Source organism: Tetrao urogallus (genome assembly GCF_951394365.1).
Source record: "Tetrao urogallus genome assembly, chromosome: 20".
Lineage (NCBI taxonomy): Eukaryota > Metazoa > Chordata > Aves > Galliformes > Phasianidae > Tetrao > Tetrao urogallus.
Window position 1 is genome coordinate 7,503,014 of NC_136833.1, and position 20,663 is coordinate 7,523,676.

At 45.4% G+C, this 20,663-nt stretch overlaps 1 protein-coding gene across 2 annotated transcripts in view; it reads left to right on the forward strand.

Annotated features, from left to right (window-relative positions):
- Positions 1 to 1,840: 1,840 nt before the first annotated feature.
- CLTC (clathrin heavy chain) overlaps positions 1,841 to 20,663 on the forward strand; it is a gene marked incomplete at both ends in the record, with an annotated part of 28,369 nt that continues 9,546 nt past the window's right edge. Inside the window, 19 exons of one of the 2 annotated variants that reach the window (XM_079545143.1) lie at positions 1,841 to 1,882; positions 8,896 to 9,127; positions 10,632 to 10,900; positions 10,991 to 11,152; positions 11,949 to 12,062; positions 12,447 to 12,620; positions 13,455 to 13,652; positions 14,320 to 14,520; positions 14,808 to 14,960; positions 15,233 to 15,355; positions 15,607 to 15,744; positions 16,023 to 16,187; positions 16,307 to 16,487; positions 16,948 to 17,111; positions 18,384 to 18,509; positions 19,100 to 19,242; positions 19,586 to 19,820; positions 20,175 to 20,297; positions 20,389 to 20,534. In XM_079545143.1, the coding sequence (XP_079401269.1) occupies positions 1,841 to 1,882; positions 8,896 to 9,127; positions 10,632 to 10,900; positions 10,991 to 11,152; positions 11,949 to 12,062; positions 12,447 to 12,620; positions 13,455 to 13,652; positions 14,320 to 14,520; positions 14,808 to 14,960; positions 15,233 to 15,355; positions 15,607 to 15,744; positions 16,023 to 16,187; positions 16,307 to 16,487; positions 16,948 to 17,111; positions 18,384 to 18,509; positions 19,100 to 19,242; positions 19,586 to 19,820; positions 20,175 to 20,297; positions 20,389 to 20,534 (3,089 nt within the window). The remainder of the gene's footprint in view (positions 1,883 to 8,895; positions 9,128 to 10,631; positions 10,901 to 10,990; positions 11,153 to 11,948; positions 12,063 to 12,446; positions 12,621 to 13,454; positions 13,653 to 14,319; positions 14,521 to 14,807; positions 14,961 to 15,232; positions 15,356 to 15,606; positions 15,745 to 16,022; positions 16,188 to 16,306; positions 16,488 to 16,947; positions 17,112 to 18,383; positions 18,510 to 19,099; positions 19,243 to 19,585; positions 19,821 to 20,174; positions 20,298 to 20,388; positions 20,535 to 20,663) is intronic. The other variant, XM_079545144.1, reaches the window with a different exon arrangement.

Consider the following 20,663-nt stretch of genomic DNA (forward strand, 5'->3'; position numbering starts at 1 on the left):
CGCTTGTGACTGCTCTGCTCCCAGTGTTAGGACAGGCGGTTGTTCTGGCTGTGTTTGCATAGAGCAAAATAGCTGTCTGGGATGATGGAGAAGTTCTGTGTGGTAAGTTGGACTGCTGACGTGTGCAGAGATGATCATCTTTCCTGCATTTTGTGAGGAAAAGTTACCAAGCTGAACTTTGTTGCCATGTGTCACAGGCAACGATCTCGTGGCTTCAAATGTAGATGAAGACACAATGCCTACTGTGGTGCCAATTCTGTGGCATTTAGCTGACTTAGGATAGGCTCAGTGCCTTTTAATAAAACTTTCTTAAAGTGGTTTTTGGTTTTTAAAGCTGTGGAATTGTCACTTTTTGTCCAGGTTACCTTGTATGGCTGTGGCTGTACCCTCTTTATCTGATACTAAGGAAAATGTATAGGAAGTGCTCTTTTAATGATAGATCAAGATGATTCCAGATTGAAAAGGACATTTGCCATGTGCATTTTCTTCCAACTGTATATTCCTACTGTGTACAGCAATGGTTTGGGGTGAAGATGTCCTTGTACTTAACACATTTTGTAAACTTTTTTTTTTTTTTTTTTTGGTCAGGGATGGTATTTTCCATTCTGATAAATTGCAGCAGGCACTGCAGTCTGGCAGCGGGCTGCAATTCTCAGTCTGGTGACTGTTATTTTTGAACTGTATGGATTTGAGTCTGAAAAATGACTGTTTGTATAAAGAACACATCAAGAACCACTACACTTTTCTTCCCCTAGTAAAGATGCTTTGTCATTTTAACTTCATTGCTGAGGAAATAGTCTCCGTCTCTCACCTTAATCCCAGGATGTCAATGTTTCAGTAAGCCGTGTTCTAAGATTTCCCAAGCATGGGAATGAGCTGTTGTCGCTGTTTTGTGTCTCTGTGTGTCAGCTTTGGGTTCTTTCGTGAGTGTTGTGGCAACCTCACTCTTTGTAAAGGAAAGAGGGGGGCTGTACTTATTAAAATGGAAGGAGGGGGAAGGAGCACGCTTTGTGTCTGGCCTTGTGGGGCTGGAAGGGGCTGCAGTGCTGCAGGGGAGAAGCCAGCAGGCTGACGTTTTGCAAACAAACCCCTCCATGATTGCCCTTTTCTCCCATCTCTATTAGCAGTGCCAGCCGCAGCTCCCAGCACCGCTGCCCCGATGCTTCTTTTTTAACTATCACATTTAATTGGAGGAGCGCAGAAGGGCGGCTTTTCCCTCCCTCGTCCCCCGTACTGTGCGGTTATGACACAGCACGGCCCGCAGCTCAGCGCCCAACGAGGGGGAGCGGACCCTCCCCAGGGCCCGGCCTCATCTCCATGGCAACCGCCCCCCACCCGCGCGCGGATGGACACAGCGGCGCGGGGCTGCGATGCCGCCTCGAGTCACCTTGCCCGGCCGCGCTGCCCCCGGCACGTGACCAACCGGGGCGGCGAGCGCGGACCGGAAGTGACGCAGCCGCACCTCGGTCGCATGATGTGGCAAAAAAAAAAAAAAAAAAGAAGGGAGGCGGAGGGGGGAGGAGGAGTGATGAGACCCGAAATAGTCCCTTCCGGTGGCCGATCCCTCCGCCGCTCCCATTGGCGCTGCGGCGTGTGAGTGACGAAGCGCGGTGGGATCCTTCCGCGCAGCGCAGGCAGCGCCCGGCAGGTGAGGCCCGGCCTCTTCCTTCCGCGGCGGTATCCTTCCGCCGGCGGGGGCAGCTTCCGGAGCGCCGCGGCTCTCCTCTCCCGCTGTGGCCCGTTCCGCCATTGCGGTGCCGCTTCCCCGCGCCTCCCGCACCCCGCTGAGGCGCGACGCCGGTCCGGCCCCGGCCTGGAGCCCCAGCCAGCAGCCGCCGCCATGGCCCAAATACTGCCGATCCGCTTCCAGGAGCACCTCCAGGTAGGAGCCGAGGTGCTTGGGGGGGGAGGTGAGGCGGGCCGCTCCTTTCGGTGGGGCGGGAGCGCGCGGCCGGGCCGCGTTGGTTCGCTCTGAGCTGCGGGCGGCTCCGAAGGGCGCCTTCCGTGCGGGTGAGGCTGGCGCCGTGCCCGGCTGTCACCTGCGGGCGGGAAGGGATGATGGGGGGGGAAGAAGGTGGGGGGAAGAAGGTGGGGGGAGACGGCCGAGAGCCGCTGGGGCCCGCACGGGGTCTGGGGACGGAGCCGCTTCGGGCTGGAGCCGCGCAAGGAGGGCCGGCCGCAGCCCTCGGCCGTAACGCGGGGTTGGGGCTAGGCGCGTCCTTCGCCTCGAGGAGAGCCGCGCGTTGCGGTAAAAGTACCGCAGGACGCTCTGCGCTGCGGCTGTGGCCGTGCGGGCGCGGCCGTGTCGGCTCCGCGCCGCTCCCCGAGCTCTGGAGCGCTGCCCCGTTTGTCTCGGCACGGAGGAGCCTTCGGTTCTCTCCCGGCGGCCTTGTGAGGGCCTCAGAGCCCAGTCTGCTGCGGGTTGGGGGGGGCGGTGCGGTGCGATGCGATCTTACACCTGGCGGCAGGGCTGCACCCCGCGCTGCTGCGGCGGTTTGGATCTCGCGTCCGCTGCGGAGGAGCGGCTGTCGGTGGAGGACCCGTGTAATGAGGCTGTGCGGGGTCTCCTGTGAGCGGCTTTTTGCGGCTCTCCCGTAGCCCCGCTGCCCCGGCTGTCACCTTATGTGCGTGCCACGCTTGTAGCTGGCTGTGACTGTAGTAAACGCTGACACAGCAATGGGTTTGCAGGGTTCCGGTGACGTTTCTCTCACCCAAATAAAAATAACTTACTTTCTGGATGCCCTGTTAAAATTTATGATATAAATTCCCATAACTGTATTGTCGTTAGTGGGTGGTGGGCTCTCTGTAGCATAGCCCACCACTGAGCACAGCCCCTCTCTGTGACAAGAGCAGGACACAGGCTGGTGTTGTGAGCACCATGTGCGCAGGTGAAACTCAATTCTGTGCAGCCCGGCTCTTCATACGGCATTGTGGCAGCAGGGCGCTCCTCTGGTGCATTATTAAAGATACAAACGCTGCTTGGGACCCAGTGCTGGGTCTGATGACATGAGTGCAATTACATAACGGGGCTCATCTGCTGCACTCCAGGGGTGCTGATAGGTTTCAGGCCACTGCGATTGCAGGACGTGACCGTTTGGGCTAAAGAGTGATTTATTTAACTGTTTATTCCCATTCCTACTTAACGCGGAACGTTGACTTAACCAGTATCTCTTACAACTGCCTGAACGAGCTGGTCTTTTGCAAGACTTGGTGCCCACGCTTCTGAGCCTGCCTACGTGTGACTCTTGCCCGTAATGCTTCAGTTTTTGCAACTGCTGAACTTCCTCATTTCATTTCATTGAAAAACTCAGAGGAAGTTGAATTTTCAGGGGTGCTGTTTTTGTGCTGAGGCATCTGATTTGCTGTTGGAGTAAACTTGGAGAGTGGGAGCATTGACATTGCTCTGGTTTTGCTGTCCAGAATGGTTTTAGCATGTCAGGCTGTTGGTAGGAATCTCAGAGGACTTCAGTTATAGAATGTCTGGAGCTGTGCCTGACCTACTCCACATAGGGGAATGCCATCCAGGCATTGGGCAACACTTGCAAGTTGTAGCTAATGTTTAACAGAGTAGTAAGGCACCCAAGCAGAGCCTTATTCCGGAAAGGGCAGGTGGTGGATATGAATGGGAAACTTCCCGTCAGGCTGTTATGGGAAGATGATGTGAGTTAATCTCAAAGAACGACAATCAGAGCTGCGTGTGATATGCTGATAGCTATCCATGGATCCCCTCCTGCAGGTCGGGGTATGGTCAGGCTGCTGTGTGAAGCTTGTGCTGATCTGCAGCTCCAACCCTGCTGCATTGCATATTGCGCCTCTCAGGGCACACTGGCATGCGCTGTTGCTGCCAGCATCTCGCCAAGGTGATGTTGGAATGAGCAGGGAAGGGCCCCAGAAGCTCTGCACCATTCTGCCTCTGCATGCCGTGTCTCTTGGCTACCTAGGACTTCATGCCTTATAGCCACAACTTGAACTGAAGAGTCAGAGCGCTCAAGTGAGATGTGGCTACTTAGCTTCCTAGGTGTAAGGGAGCATTTAAGGCAGCTGTTAAATATAAAATCGAAATGTGTAGTCAGGCTTTGTTTGCCAGGCTCCAGTCCTGCTACGGGGCTTTGAAATGTCAGCAGTTGCAGATGTGTTGGATGTTATCTGTGTATGGTCTGTGGCAGGTGCCTGTCTTGCCGCACTAACATCAACAATATGCTGTGGGGAAACTTTCCTTGGGAACTGGTAGGGAGAAACCTTGGGAGGTTTCTCTGCTATCAGAACTACCGGACTCTGCCATAACATCTCAAAGTGAAAGCCTTTATTTAAAGTAACTATGAGGAAGGAGTCCAATGGGCATGCAGTGGAAGATCAGAGTTCAGTATGTTGAATGATTGTAGATCTGCCTGCTCGCATCCAATGCTTAGTGTTTCCACAAGCTGCTGCTTCTGAGTTTAAGGCATGAAAGAAAAGCCAAACAGTTTGCACAGCGTGGGGAAGTTGTCTGTGCTGAATGAGAAGGAACCAGGCAGGTTAGTAGGTGATGAACTGTGATTTAGCTGAGCTGTACATCCTGAAATAGATAAAAACTGAACTTGGACTGGGCACGCTGGTGTGACTGAGGACATTAAAAAATATTTATCTGAAAATGAATATATAAAACACATTCAGAATTATTCTGTAGACCTTTCTAGGCAGTGCAGAAACCTGCCAGCTCGTGTTATGTACTTGATGCTGGGGCAGAGCCACCCTTTCTAACTAAGGAGTCTGTTCCTGTGTCTGCCATTGGTGAAACAAGCCTGGCTGCCCCTTGTGTGGGTCCAGCATTTGGTATTTGTTGGCATTTTAAGAAGATGGGAATGGAAGGCAGCACTGCTGTGCCTAATGCTGCTGTGGTGGGGCTTCCCCCTCTGCTTCGTGGACGCGAATTCCTAAAGCTTGGAATCTTCTGACAGAGGGTGTAGGGAAAATCTGTAATGAAGAATCCAGACAAGCTGAGTATGCGCACCGACTAATTGGATAGGAGCAATTAGTTAAGCAGTTGATAAGCTAGGCCTCTCACCAAGCCCCTGCCAGCGGGAAGTGGGGGCAGCAGCCCGCAGGGCCCTGTGCTGGGATGGGAGGATTCCCCATGGGGAGATGGCCACAGCAGCAGCTCTGCCCCAGGCTGCAGGGCTTCTAACCCAGACAGTCCTGCAGTGTGTTGGTAGCGGTGGGGGGTGGAGGGTTGCCTCAGGCTACTGAGGGTCAGGCAGAGAATAGGAAGGATGTAAAAGTCTTCAATATGATGGAGGTCTCTTATCTGTTGAAAGTGTGACCTTCCAGTCTGCCTCAAGCTGCATCTCCCACCTTGTAGCAGTAAACATGGGCTGCTTCAGAGCTGTTAGCATACTGTGGTGCAGCTGTGTGGTCACTACCTCCAACAGATCAGCGTGGACATGAATCTTCTGTGTGACTCAGGTCTGCTTTGCCAAGTTTCATGGATGGAACTAGATTAGTGGCTGAGATGTGGCCGATTGCAGTATGTGACTCACTGCACACCAAGGTGCTTTACTTAAACAACAAAACAACCACTGAGAAACCTGCAGGTTTCTCAAAGGGCTGGGAATGCCTCTGCTGATGGTATATCTCAGTGATGTGACTTCCAGCAGCACACAGATAAGGGCTGTCTGGATGGAGACTGCAGCTGCCCGTGCTGCATCCTGTTGGGTGTAAAAGCCGAGGTGGAATGCGTGCTCAGCAGTTCTGCACCCTTCCTTGTAGGCAGAGGGAAACTATTTGACAACTAAGCAAACTGTCACAAGAAAGCCAATGTTCCAGGAAAGGGTCATCAAAGTGACTGTTGTCAGCAGTTTTACTATTCAGTTTGATGTCAAACACGCATGTGCTACCACAGCTTCCCTGGGTAAGTTACCCATACTTGAGGCATACTGCAGTGAAAAAATCATCTTACTAATCAGGCTTTCGTTTACTTGTTAGAGCCATTCGCTTCTCAACACTGCCCAGATAAATGCCATCATGGAATTTGATGGTTCAGTGCAGCCCACAGTTGACTCAACTCTAACCTGGAGCTAGAGGATTCCTTCAGGACTGAGTCTGCTGAGCAGAACAGATCCTGCTGTCGGTGGCAATCCATCGATGGAGCAGCTCCTACACAGAAGCCTCTCTTTCACTGTGTTTTCAGAGCACTGCTGGAGCTGAGCTCTGCCACAAACGTTAGTGTGTAAAACAGCCTGAACCGGAAACTGGTTGCCCAAGCACTCCAGCAAGTTCTGCTTTTGTATCTGTGTGAAAGCCAAGGAAGTGTTTTTCATAGCATAACGTAAGAGTGTTTAATGATTCCTTCTTTTTAGACTCGTTCCTGAATTGGTGAAAGCTGATGGACCTGAATGAGTGTCGTGTTAAATGATTGCTTTTATTTTTTTCCCTCAATAATAAGAGAAGAGGAAGAAAAAATCTGCTGTAAAATCCTTTTAGTTGTGAACTATGAAGCTCATCCATGAAATAGTATTGAAATCTTTCTAATAAAAGCCTACTATTATGTTCCCTGGTAGTAAACTTAGTCTCTGTTTACTTAACTTTTAAACTCTTGTGCCTCAGTCAGCTGAACTTTAGCCCATCTGGGGAAGGGAATTACCAGTACTGGGGGAATAAGTCTGTGCTTGAGGAGCCGTGGGCATCGGGTCTGGGTGGAGGCAGGGGAGTTCCTGTAAGCTTTACCAGTGAAGCAGATGGCACTGAGGCTGGTGAAGCTCTGTGTAATCGAGTGCAGAGATTGCCACCAGCAGGGCAAACCCTGTCCTGGTGCTTAATTCATGCACCTGGATCAGTCTGCTGAGGCTCAGAGATGAAGTGTAAGCAAAAGGCCCTTGTGTGCTTAAAGAGCTTGCTAAAGGCCATGCCTCCATCAGAAAGTTTTCCTGGACTTGCTTCAGAACTCCAGTGGTAACTCACTTTTCGTTTTTTACCCTTGAAAATCTCAGTAAGTTTAAGAACAACGCATCTTCCATGATTAACCAGGGCTGGATGCCTCAGGTGTGACCCCTAGCAGATGGCAGCTTCATCACAGTTCAGATCTGTTTGTCCTGCAGTATCTACACAACTTTGATCCGGTGGTTACGTCTAGACCTCCGTAAGATTTCTGCCATCTGCTCGGACTTGCTGCTTTGGTTTATTCTGCTAACCATGCCCATCTGAATGTGGTGCTGTGAGTCACAGCCAGGAGGAGTGCCTGGTGCTCTCAAACTGCTCTCCTCGAACAAGGAAATGGAGCTCTTGCTGAATGAAGCAGCACTTGTTCAGCTTGCAGCCCTAGAAGGAGGAAGCATTGCATCCTTGTGAGTGTTTTCCAGAAGAAACTGTTAGTTAGGTCTCCAGACCCTCTCTGCCTGCAAGGATACGAGCAAGTCATGTGTTCAGGTGCCACTCTTGGGCCTGGAGGATCCTACCAATAATGGTGTGAAATGGAGATGTGAACCAGCTTGCTTAAATCAGTTTTGCTTCTAGTCTTACTGTCTTGCCAGAGAACCATAGTGAAGTAGTGCCCTTTGAGACAAGGGACTTCATGCAGGGTGACTGTAGAACCAAACACAAAGGCTGAATCGTTTTCCAGAAATACTCTCCTTCAGCACGCCCAAGGAGATAGAGCTGACTTGCTCTGGGCCTCAGAGCTAACTGTGCTGAGATCTGCCATCTCCATCCCCTGGCTGATGCTGCCCATCCATAGCAATGCCTGTAAGCAAAGCTTGCTCTGCTAACTCCATGCAGTGCAGCTCAGCTGCTCCTCCTGTGTGCTGCCTGAGAGTCAGGGCATAGAGAAGTGGAGTAAAACACCCTCTTTATCCGGAGCTGCAAGTAGGCTGAGACAGCCTGTCTGGGGTGTGGTCACCTCCAAGCCTGTGCAAAGCAAGGCTGATAAGGACTTGGCTGTTTCTTCGAATGAGAACAATGCTCTGAAGGAGCCACATCTCCCTGGGGGATGCCAGGGGGCAGAAGTTCTCATGGCCTCCTTGGGAGCATGAAGTGTTGGGAGGGATGAATGCTCTGGTGGTAGAAAACTGATGCTAAGGTGCGTGCTGCAAGCTGGATGTCTGCGTGCAGTATGGAGTAACCAGTTTGGTTTCCCCTATTAAAAATGGAGTAAATGTTGTTTCAGTATTGCCGTGGTGATACATTTGTCCAAAAGCACAATGAAGAGGCACCAACTAAACTGCAGTTTGTTGCAAGCTGTGCTAGAATTGTCATTTCACGGTTTACAGAAGCAGACTGGCTCAGCAGAAAAGGAGATGACTTGTGGATATCTTGAGTATTAAGTAAGGCTGTGATGAGCCATTTCTGATTGCAGTAATGTCCATCCTGTTGGTTGGATCTGCTTTCTTGGTGATATACAGCCTCACTGCTAGACAGGACTAGGCTAAATGCTAGACAAGTAGCTTTTTTTAACTCCACAAGGATAAAGATAAAGCTCAGGCACCTCACATGTGGCATTAAGCTTGAAATAGTGATAGATGCCAAGATCAAATGGAGTGAGATAGGGCTCTGGAAGCAAAGCCGATGGCAGTGAGCACTGAAGCTGTGACCCAAGCACTGCGCTGGGAGCTGCCAAGTTCCATGGCCCTTAAACCATCTGAGGGGTTCAAAGCCTGAGCACTTGAAGCGAGTTGCACCAGGCCTTGTAGGCAAGGAATCAAGTGCTTGAGCACTGCAGAGCTTCTTTGGGGAGCCAACTGGGAGTAACTGAGGGTGGGCAAGGAGTCTTACATTGTGCCATTCATGGGATGTGTGCTTTTAGTTGTGTTGTTATGAGAAGGTACAGGAAGGCTTCCTATCTCCTGTATCTTCTGCGGCCTTCACAAAAGCTTTTGATGGTTATGCTGATGTAGTAACTCAATGCTAAACTTCTTTGTTTTTCAGCTCCAAAATCTGGGCATCAACCCAGCAAACATTGGGTTCAGCACTCTGACGATGGAGTCAGACAAATTCATCTGCATAAGAGAGAAAGTAGGAGAACAAGCTCAAGTGGTGATCATTGACATGAATGACCCCAGCAACCCAATTCGAAGACCAATTTCAGCTGACAGTGCTATCATGAACCCTGCCAGTAAAGTCATTGCATTAAAAGGTATGCAAGTCCTGGTAAAGAAAGGTTTGAGGTAGCTGCAGAGCTCTCTGTAGTGCTAGTTTATGACTGATTTAATTCTCTCAGGCAGCTTATGTGGGAGGATGCCTTTCCAATTTTCCACAACTTAATGGGAGCTTTGAGTTCAATGCTTTTTTCAGTTATTCTGAAAGTAGCTGGGTAATAATTTTTAGTTAAAGCTTGCTACTATTTTGTTGATCGTCAGGATAAACCTTTCTGCTTTGCAGTCAGAATGCTTACAACGTCAGTGCAGGGAGAGCTGGAAGGAAAGCTCAGGCTTTAGACTAGTTCTGGAGTGATCTTGGAGAGAAGAAAGAGCTGATCTCCTGAGCATACAGGGTCTGTTAACTGAACTTCTCTTTATAGATTGGGCAACAAAGACTGGGGAGGAAAGGAAATATTCCTGAAGGCCATAGTCTGGCCTTGCTGGAAGAGACTGGTGTACTGATCAGTGCATATTTGTTGTATCTGTCAGAGATAAGAGATGTAAAACTGCCCATGGAAGACTTGTTTAGTCCAGGAAGCACAAGGTCTCCTAACTTGGTATCTCTGGCAATACAGTGAACAAACATGCCCCTGAAGTCTCCAGCAGTGTTGTTTTTTTCCTCCCAGGAGTCTTTGAATGTTCTGTTGCTCTTAAAATGAATGTATTGCTAATGAAAATGTTTAAATGCGCTCAATGTTATGTAAGTTTGACTTTAATACTGTGCTACTGTTTTGTCACAACTTTAATGCTTTCTTGTGTGTGCAGATGGTGAGTTATCTCAATTGACTGTACTAGTTGCTGTCTTGTCTTATGAAAACAGAAAGCAGAATCAAATAGCTCAGGTTTATGGTGGACATGGCTGATTAGGCATGTTAAACAGCTGAAAGCCTAACATTCTGAGGTTTTTCATTCACCATTCTGTGTAATTAAAGTAACTTGTCCTTTTGCCTTTTAGAGCTTGTGTTGGTTGCTAGATTCCTTTCCTTGCACAGTTTGTGTTAGTCTGGTTTGCAGCCAGTAGCTCTGTGTATCCCAATAGTGTGACTTGAGGGCTTTGGTTAATGAGTCTGAATTATGACAGCTGTCTAGCAGCTCGACTTTTCCATGTTATGTTGTGTTATTCTTGAAACAGATGTGGACTTCATTTTGAATGGCACTGACATAGCTCTCCTCATGACCTCTGAGAGACTCAGCATTACCATGGCCTGGATTTGATGTACATAAGTATCACAGGGCTTGTGTAGCTGAAGCTTTTGTCTTCTACCAAGCTCTTTTCCACATCTGTTTGGTCAGTGAATGGCAAATTCAGACCAAAAAGCATACGAATACGTGGTGGTAAAATTAGGAATGCAGTCTGGTTAAAAGTAATAATGAATCACTAAATGATGCTGCCAATATACAATAGCATGGTCTAAAAAAGTCATGATAGATTAACATCACAATGCAGCTCTTCTACTTTTAACCAGTGCTTGAAGTGACAGGTGGAAACTGCAGCAACCTGGCTAACAACATGATGTTTTCCAGCTGGAAAAACGCTTCAAATATTTAACATTGAAATGAAGAGCAAAATGAAGGCTCACACAATGACAGATGACGTCACCTTCTGGAAGTGGATCTCCCTGAATACTGTTGCCCTTGTAACGGATAATGCAGTCTACCATTGGAGTATGGAGGGAGAGTCCCAGCCTGTGAAAATGTTTGATCGCCACTCTAGTCTTGCTGGCTGCCAGATCATCAACTACCGTACTGATGCGAAGCAGAAATGGCTGCTGCTAACGGGCATATCTGCACAGGTAATTCAGCTTAGTATGACAGGGTGCTCAGTAACATTAACCTGTGTGAAATTGCTGGGCTGCATCTGATTGTTGTTCTGTCTCATCTAGCAAAACCGTGTTGTGGGAGCAATGCAGCTCTATTCTGTAGACAGAAAAGTTTCACAGCCGATCGAGGGGCATGCAGCTAGCTTTGCACAGTTCAAGATGGAAGGAAATGCTGAAGAATCCACTCTCTTCTGTTTTGCAGTAAGAGGGCAAGCTGGGGGTAAGGTAAGACTTGGTTCTACTTGCTGTAGTCTTCAGTGACTGATCCTGATCACCTGCTGTCAGGAAACAAAGTGGCTTAATAGACCAGGTTGCCATAAAGAAAAAAGTGAAGGACTGTCTGTTAGTCTGGATGCTGCTTCTGTAGTGTGTACGAAAACTGGGGCATGAATAGTTTCACAGCAGGACTACCTGATGTGGAAGCCTGTTTCCAGTCATGAAGTGGAAGCGAAGGTGGCGTGTTGTGACTGCAAACTAGTTACCAGCTTGAAGGATGTGACTCCCAGTTTCACAAGTGAAGCTGAAGTGAAAAGCTGTCGTAATCTCTGTGCTGATTCCCAGTATCAGACTTAACTTCCAAATTACTGGATGAAGAAAATGAAACAGTGATGTTGCCACAGTCTAATGCCAACACCAGAGCTATATGAACTACTGTAAGTGAAAGCTGAAACAAAGTAAAACTAAAGCTCTGTTCAGAGAAACATTTTCAGAGCTGTCTCTGTAGAATGTGAGCCAAGTTGAAAGAGTGCAATAAAAAGTGACCTAAGAGAACTTTAAGCTTCTAAGTAGCTAGAAATAACTCAAGATCATGCTCAAGTCATTTCTGTCATGCAGGGAGCGTGAGTACAATATGCTACACCTTACACCTGTGCAAATATTCAGGAAGACTGGTTTAGCTCTTCTGCTTGCATAAGCTTTGGATTTAGGCTTGGCAGCAAAAGAGTTGCCATATCTTTATTGTTAAATCTCTTGTTACATGTGTTACATGGTAACTAACAAACTAATCTTACCTATTACACAGTTGCACATCATCGAGGTTGGCACACCACCAACTGGGAATCAGCCGTTCCCAAAGAAAGCAGTGGATGTCTTCTTTCCTCCTGAAGCACAGAATGACTTTCCTGTTGCAATGCAGGTATGATAGCCATACACAGGAACCAATGTGCAGCTTCTCTTGGTGGGTATGACTGAGTAGAAGGGCACTGGGAGCCAGGTGATCAATATAAACCTGAACTTAACTAGTGTGATTTCTACTTCTGCTCCAGTAGTGCTAAATCAAAATGGGGACTTAAGCAGTGTGTGAAGATGGTTCATTCTTATTTATAGAACAAATATCCATGTATATTGAACAGACTTCCAAGCTATTAAAGCCTTAGTCTACTGTGAGAGTACTCAAGTATTCAGTAAAGATGTAGCAGCACTTTTAGTTCTTTTGAAGTGATGTAATTATCTGACTCTCAAAAGCATCCAATCATTTTATTCAATACCAAAATTGATTTAATCTATTCCTGTCTTGCAGATCAGTGACAAGCATGATGTGGTGTTTCTGATAACAAAATATGGCTATATTCACTTGTATGACCTGGAAACTGGCACCTGTATTTACATGAACAGAATCAGTGGAGAGACCATATTTGTTACTGCACAGCATGAAGCAACAGCTGGAATTATAGGAGTAAACAGGAAGGGACAAGTAAGGAATGGAAACCACTTGCTTAGCCAATCCCAGTGAACTTTAATGATAAGGCTACAGAGTTCATATTGGTACTTAAGTCTTCACAAATGAATGAGACAGAAATCAGAGGGAGGAGTTATGGTAATATCAGTTATCTGAACATTAGTGCAGCTTGTCTGTCTAATAGTTTTTTTACAACTCAGGTTCTCATTGCATAATTATAAATAAGTATTTTTAATGGCAATCAGTGGATCTAAGCACCATCCTACTGTGAGGATAGAACGAGATATACTTCCTTTAAGGTAGATGTTGCCTTATTACAGAGCACACGTTAAGGCAGTCTTAATACACTAACTTGAAATTCTTCATTCAGGGCATTTCATTTCTGATCATGTTGTGAGCCCCAGTGAAAACATGCTAACGTGTCTCCATAAGTATCTAATTTGGTTGAACAGTCTGCTGACATACAGCTATGCCTCAGGACTGAACTATCTCACCTGTTGTTGCTTGTGTTAGTAATACTGAGCAGATTTGTTCCATTTCACCCTCTAGGATTGGTTACTTAAGATGCTGAGTGCACATTACACAATTGTGATACTTAGATCTGTTATTTCTGACTTTTATAAACAGTTCAAACAGACTGTTACTCGTCTCCCTTGTGCAGTAAGTGGTTAAATAGAGGTTCTTTCCAGCTAGAGGTATGTTTCTCAAATAATGGCAAAACTTTGCCATTATCAAGGGATGGAAAAGCTTTCCATGTATGCTATAGCTTTTGTTTTAGAGATGAACTTACCAGTTGGCTTTCTTCTTACATTTGAACTGACTGGGTGCTTTCCTTGATAATTTATTCAGGTGTTATCAGTCTGTGTGGAAGAAGAGAATATTATTCCCTACATTACAAACGTGCTGCAGAATCCTGACCTAGCTTTACGAATGGCTGTCCGCAACAATCTGGCCGGAGCTGAGGAACTTTTTGCCAGAAAATTCAATGCATTGTTTGCACAAGGGAACTATTCAGAGGCAGCAAAAGTGGCAGCTAATGCCCCAAAGGTAATGGTTGAGCATCCAGAATGGTACTGGTCTCTGCTGGCTTAAGCTTTGTACTTCAGGAAGGTTCACTGGACTTCATTAGTGGCTACGTTAATCCTACTGTCCTATCGTAGTGCTTCTTAACATACCTATGAAGAACCTGTACATGGTGTTCTGACAGTACTTGTATGCCAGAAGGTTCTAAAGCTGGGATAGAACCCGCAGAGAGAGAGGAATAATTGAGGTAATGTCTCTGTGGCTTAATGTTTCTAATATTTACTTTAGTCCCCCCAGTGATAGGAAAAGTCTCTGAAAGGACAGCCTCTAGCAGGGACCATACCTGTAAATAGGGTGAAAAAGGGTGACTAAGAGCAAAGAGTATTTAGCATGCTAAATTCAGATGAGAGGAAACTGGTTGCAAGGAGAAGAATGTCTTAATTCTATAGGACTGTCCTCTGAACTTAAGTCTAGTATCAGTAGCAATACATATTTAATAGGTCATTATTGCACGCCTTCTGTCAAAACATCTCCAATGCAGTGTTCAGCCATCCTGCTTCTGGCAATTTTTCTGAGTTGGAAAAAGGTAATGTTGCCATAGTAAGCATTTCTAACTTCAGCTTTCTGGAGGAACTCTTGCCAAGCCACAATAGCAGAACAGAGAACTGAAATGCATCTCTATTTCTGGCAGGGAATTCTGCGTACTCCAGACACCATACGCCGTTTCCAGAGTGTTCCAGCACAACCAGGACAGACTTCCCCTTTACTCCAGTATTTTGGTATTCTGCTTGACCAAGGGCAACTGAATAAGTATGAGTCTCTGGAACTTTGCAGACCGGTGCTTCAGCAGGGACGCAAGCAACTTCTGGAAAAATGGTTAAAAGAAGATAAGGTATTTTTGGGGTGGATATTTGTAAAGACTTGAAGGGACATAACTGCCTAAAAATGCCTTTTTTTTTGAGAGGAAAACTCAGCTGGGCAGCTCTTCAGTGCACTAGGGTCATCAAATGTCTGAGATAAGATGAATATCTATCAATTTTCTTCCAAGAGGATGCTATCAATATGATTCTTGATGTTTTCTTGTTTGCTTAATAAACAAGAAGAAAAATAAGGAAGAACATAATAATGCACTTTAGTGTAACACAGTCAGGGTTGACTTACTGTATTTATTTTTAACAGCTGGAGTGCTCCGAGGAGCTGGGAGACCTTGTGAAATCTGTAGACCCTACACTAGCACTTAGTGTCTATCTGAGAGCCAATGTTCCAAACAAAGTCATCCAGTGTTTTGCTGAAACAGGCCAAGTCCAGAAGATTGTTTTGTATGCTAAGAAGGTAAGAGGAAACTTGAGTGCTATATCCATTCTCTGTTTAAGAATAATTGGTATTTTAAATTCTATGTGGTACCTACTTAGATCTAAGGTTCTGTTGTTATTAATTACTCCTGGACTTCGTACGTGCATCCTCTTGTACTTCCCTATGTAGCCTCCTCCAAAGGAGGAAATTGTGACTGGGTTGTGTAAGCTGCTGACAGAGGCTCTTACTGAGCTCTTTATGTAACAAAGCTTGCTCTCTTGCTGAATTACTACTTTTCACTATCTCTTCAGGTTGGGTATACTCCAGACTGGATTTTCTTGCTGAGGAACGTAATGAGAATCAGCCCTGATCAAGGACAGCAGTTTGCCCAAATGCTTGTTCAAGATGAAGAGCCTCTTGCAGACATAACACAAGTAAATAATTTTACTGCTATGAAATGTTAACTCTTGAGTCCTTAAATTGGTAAAAGGAGTTATATTACATACAGTTCAAAATCTTTCCCTAATGGTGTGTTTGGGTTCACTTCACTGGGGCAATGCCATTTCTTGCTTAGTTTTAAGAATATAAGTGGCAGCTTAATGCAGTAGAAGCTGCAATGGATGTTCCTTTGTCTAAGTGTGTTTCCAGGTTCAAATTAAAAGCCTGCTTTTTCTTTTTCTTGCAGATTGTGGATGTTTTTATGGAATATAACTTAATTCAGCAATGTACAGCCTTCTTACTGGATGCACTGAAGAATAATCGCCCCTCAGAGGGTCCCCTGCAAACACGTTTACTTGAGATGAACCTCATGCATGCACCCCAGGTATACTTTGAGAGTTATGCTGGATCAGGCTTGTCTGTAGCTGGACTAGCCACTAGTTTTTGTGGTCTGTATCAGATGGCACTGATAAACAAGTAAAATTATTAAAGCATCTCTGCTTTAACTGTAAAATTATAATTTTTTTTTTCCTTAATAACTACTTCAAACCCCTAAGATAGTTTCTCTTCAGATTATTTCTTGATAGAATTTCTGTGTGTTGCTGTTTATATGGAGCTAAGCAATGATTTGTGGCAGTAGCAACTGATGGTTATTACTTCTAGGTTGCAGATGCTATCCTGGGAAACCAAATGTTTACTCATTATGATCGGGCTCACATAGCTCAGCTGTGTGAGAAAGCTGGCTTGCTGCAGAGAGCACTCGAACACTTCACAGACTTGTATGACATCAAGCGTGCAGTAGTTCACACTCATCTACTCAATCCTGAGGTATGAAATCAAGTATCCTCAATCTAGTAAAAGCCGGGCCATTAATAATTTCTTTCAACACTGATTTCAGCTTGTACAGTGTTTTACTTGGGTCTGAAATGGCTGATGTGTTTCTGCAGTGGCTAGTGAACTACTTTGGCTCCTTGTCAGTAGAAGATTCTCTGGAGTGTCTGCGTGCTATGTTGTCTGCCAACATCCGCCAGAACCTGCAGATCTGTGTGCAGGTAGCTTCAAAATACCACGAACAGCTGTCAACACAGTCACTTATTGAGCTGTTTGAGTCCTTCAAGAGCTTTGAAGGTGAGTTCATGCTTCTGTCTCTAGAAAAAGCAATTAGTGCTCACCTTTGTACAAGTGTATATGAAGGGCTGTCTTACCTGTTGAAAGCCATATTTAGCTTAAGAACCTCTTCCTCAAAACTATCTTGAAACCTGACCTAAAGCTTAAAGCTCCTCTTTCAAGTTGCCACCAACACTCAGTGTCGCATATCTTGATTGTCAGGAATATTTCAGTTCTTTTGAATGCTACCAGAAAGCTTTGAGCTGTGGGCAACCTAAAAAGTCAAGTATTGCAATTGAAGAAACTGCTAGCGTTCTTCCTTTGTCCAAAATGCTCACCATAAATTTGTGTAGCCTTTGTAAACTTCTGCAGTAATCCGATTTCGGGTTTTCTTGTAATCAAAACTAGGCAGACTTTCTCAGAATCTAGTATTTCTCCAATCAAATACTAGCAAAATAACATGTTGACTGTTTCCTTCAAGGTTTGTTTTATTTCCTGGGCTCCATTGTAAACTTTAGCCAGGATCCAGATGTGCACTTCAAGTATATTCAAGCTGCATGCAAGACAGGACAGATTAAAGAAGTAGAAAGAATCTGCAGGGAAAGCAACTGCTATGATCCAGAACGTGTTAAAAACTTCCTCAAGGTAACATTTGGATAGGGGTGGATTGCCTTGAATTGTTTGGGGTTCTGATAAAACATTGTCTGCATTGCTAACAAAGTAAAGCTTTGTGAAAGCAAGTCTTCTCCTTTGGAAACTTGAGCCAAGTGAACTGTGGTTTAGCTCTGCTAGGATATGCCAGTCAGTGTAAATCCATGATAACTGACCATTCCTGCTGGGATTCAGAGCATTTCGGACATAGCTCAGAAGAGTGAAAAAAGACAGTGCACTCTAAGATCAGATTCTATAGCCTATGATCAGTACTGAGCTCATTGATGAATGTAACTTCGTTGGAAATAGTAGAAGCAGTGTGGGAGGGGAAAACTTTATCTGGGAACATTTCCTGCCTTCGTGTTTGTCAGTTACATAGTATAGTCTTAGATTTTGCTGATCGTATCTGAAGATGGCAAAACTCATTTGAAATGAGAATTCTCTTTAAAAGAAAAACAAAACAAACTGGTTTCACTGAGGTGTAAGGTATGTAAATTGATCAAGCCAGCTAAGTTAAGTTATCGAGCTGTCAAATTCCTGATGAAAGCTATTGTTTTTTGTGCTGTTCCGTGTCTGGAATGTGCAGGACATGTACCAGGTAAATCTCCCAGTACAGGCCTCCCTGTGTAAACTCCTTAACTATAATTTGTACATGTAGGATTATATTCTGGGATGTGCATGTTCAAATAAGTGATCTGAAATGCATGTCTGGACTAGTGTCCAGCACATAGGCAAGCTTTAGTGCTGTAACTGTTGTAATCTGATGCTTGGAATGGTTTTAGCTATCTTAATCTGGTTAACAATTTTAGTACTAGTTTTATTCTTACTGTTCTCTAAATCCACTGCTGCAAGGTATCACAGGACACGTGACGCTTAAAGTCAATTCTGTTTGTAAGCTTTCTGTTCTGGTCTACAACTCAAGTCTTGGTTAAATTCCTTTTGAAATCCCAGAGTGCTAATCCTGCACACTGAACATCAGTGGCAACTAAAAATGCTACTTAGAGCTTAGACTTACAATAGCTGTACTGTGTTGTAAAACTTCATAGATCTTGCCATGCAAAGAACCACGATTAACCTTCAGAAGGCTTTTTGCTGTATGCCCTGATAGGGGCGTGAGTACTCTCTTATGCTGCATATTGCAAACATGAAGTTGAGTGATACGCTGTTATTTGATCAACCATTGAATTTTGAACTTTCAAGTTCAATTGTATTTGTCTGCTAAAGTCTGAGAACGAAACCAAATAATGGAAGTTCTTCTCCTTGTAGGAAGCTAAACTCACTGACCAGCTACCGCTCATCATTGTGTGCGATCGCTTCGACTTTGTCCACGACTTGGTGCTGTACTTATATAGAAATAATCTCCAAAAATATATTGAGATTTATGTACAGAAGGTAAGCTGCAACTGGTCACTTGGCTTTAGTGAGTCAAACTGATCAACCTTTCTAGTACTGTGTCCGACCATAAGCATAATGTTTGCAGTTATTTGGCAAGAAGTCCCATACTTGAGTGATGTCTAAGTATCTACCAATGGCCTTTGACAAGCTAACCCTTATGGGAGTCATATCTTTTATTCTCCAGTCAAATTGAGCAGTAACCCTGGTAATAAAACCTCATAAAGAAGGAAGGCTTGGTAGAATAGCTATGGGTTTCTTAAGATGGTTTTAACTTCCAGCTTTGGGGCAGAGAGGGCAGGCAATTCTCCTGTACAGTTTCCTCCAGGGACAAATTAGTTTGCTCAGCAGCTCTTCCTGTGGGGAGTGAGCACTAGTGAGCCACTGGCTGTTATGACTGGAGAATTGATTTGGTTTTTTTCCTGTGTTCAGAACTCGGGAGATGGGAGAAAAGGGCAAGAAGGTGAGGTCACTCTGAGCGAAGTACCCTTTATGTGGTGTTCTGGGGAGAAGTATTGAACTGTATAGTATAGTATAGTATACCTGTGCTGCATGACAACGTGCTGACTTCTTAAAATGATCCTATTTAGGTGAATCCAAGCCGCCTGCCTGTTGTTATTGGAGGACTGCTTGATGTGGATTGCTCTGAAGATGTGATAAAGAACCTTATCCTTGTAGTGAGAGGCCAGTTTTCAACTGATGAACTTGTTGCAGAGGTTGAGAAAAGAAACAGGTATTAAATTTCTGCAAGTCTCCTAATACTGCTAGACTGCTAATGGTTATAATGTTCATTCATCCGTGCATGTCCTCATTAAGGAACTAAATCTGGTAATGACAGCCAGAAGTTGTCTTTGGGTGAGAAAGCAGCAGCAGTCTGCTTTAATTCTTGGCTGATGTGAGGACCTTCATTAAGTAGCCTTCAGTTGTGAAACAGAATCTAAGCCAAAAATGGAGTACTGAAACTCTGGTTTAATTACTGACTTCTTCATACACTTAAGCTGACTTTCACAGTGAAGAAACCATACAAGTGGTTACTTACTCAACCTTTAATGTGAGAAAACCCACCTTTCTTCTAGGCTGAAACTACTTCTGCCCTGGCTGGAGGCAAGAATTCATGAGGGTTGTGAGGAGCCTGCAACACACAATGCGTTGGCCAAAATATACATTGATAGCAACAACAACCCAGAAAGATTTTTGCGTGAGAATCCTTACTATGATAGCCGAGTTGTTGGCAAGTACTGTGAGAAGAGGGACCCGCACCTGGCCTGCGTGGCTTATGAGCGTGGACAGTGTGATTTGGAGCTGATCAACGTACGTATGGCCAAACAGTGGACTTGTGGGTCAAGTGCTAGCAGGAATATCACGGGGATGAGTACTTTGGGCTTATGGCTGACAACAGCATTTACTTCCTAAAAAGCACTAAGCTAGAACCTGCTCACTTGCAACAGAATGGTAGCTGTTTGATTGGCCCTCTGCATATGAATGAGAAATGGGACTTTCCCCTGGAAATTCTAGAATGGGGGGCTAGTGGTAGTATCAAAGCCTGAGATTTCTAGCCTGCATCTCAGGGGAGCTGATTTGATGTTGCAGTACAATTAGTTTGTCGGCTAGTAGTAGGCTTACGTGGTTGTGGCTTCATTCTAAAAAGCCTTTGCCTTTCACTAGGTGTGCAATGAGAACTCTCTCTTCAAAAGCCTTTCCCGCTACTTAGTTCGCCGTAAAGACCCTGAGCTGTGGGCCAGTGTGCTGCTGGAAAGCAACCCGTACAGAAGACCACTAATTGACCAGGTATAACAGCTGCAGTGCTAAAAGCCTTTACTGTCCTAACCTGACTTGCTTGCACCTGACTCACCTGACCTGTCAATGACTCTGCCCACAGGTTGTACAGACTGCACTGTCAGAGACCCAGGATCCTGAGGAGGTGTCTGTTACTGTGAAGGCCTTCATGACTGCAGATCTTCCCAATGAGCTTATTGAACTGTTGGAGAAAATAGTTCTCGATAACTCTGTATTCAGTGAGCACAGGTGTGTAATGTCAAAACTGGGTCACAAGAAACTTGAATTTATACCTGATGTGAGCGTTGAACTGCTGTAACGTGGAACAGCAAGCAAACTAGGAACTTCTCCAGAAGAGAGGGTGAATCTCTTGTTCTT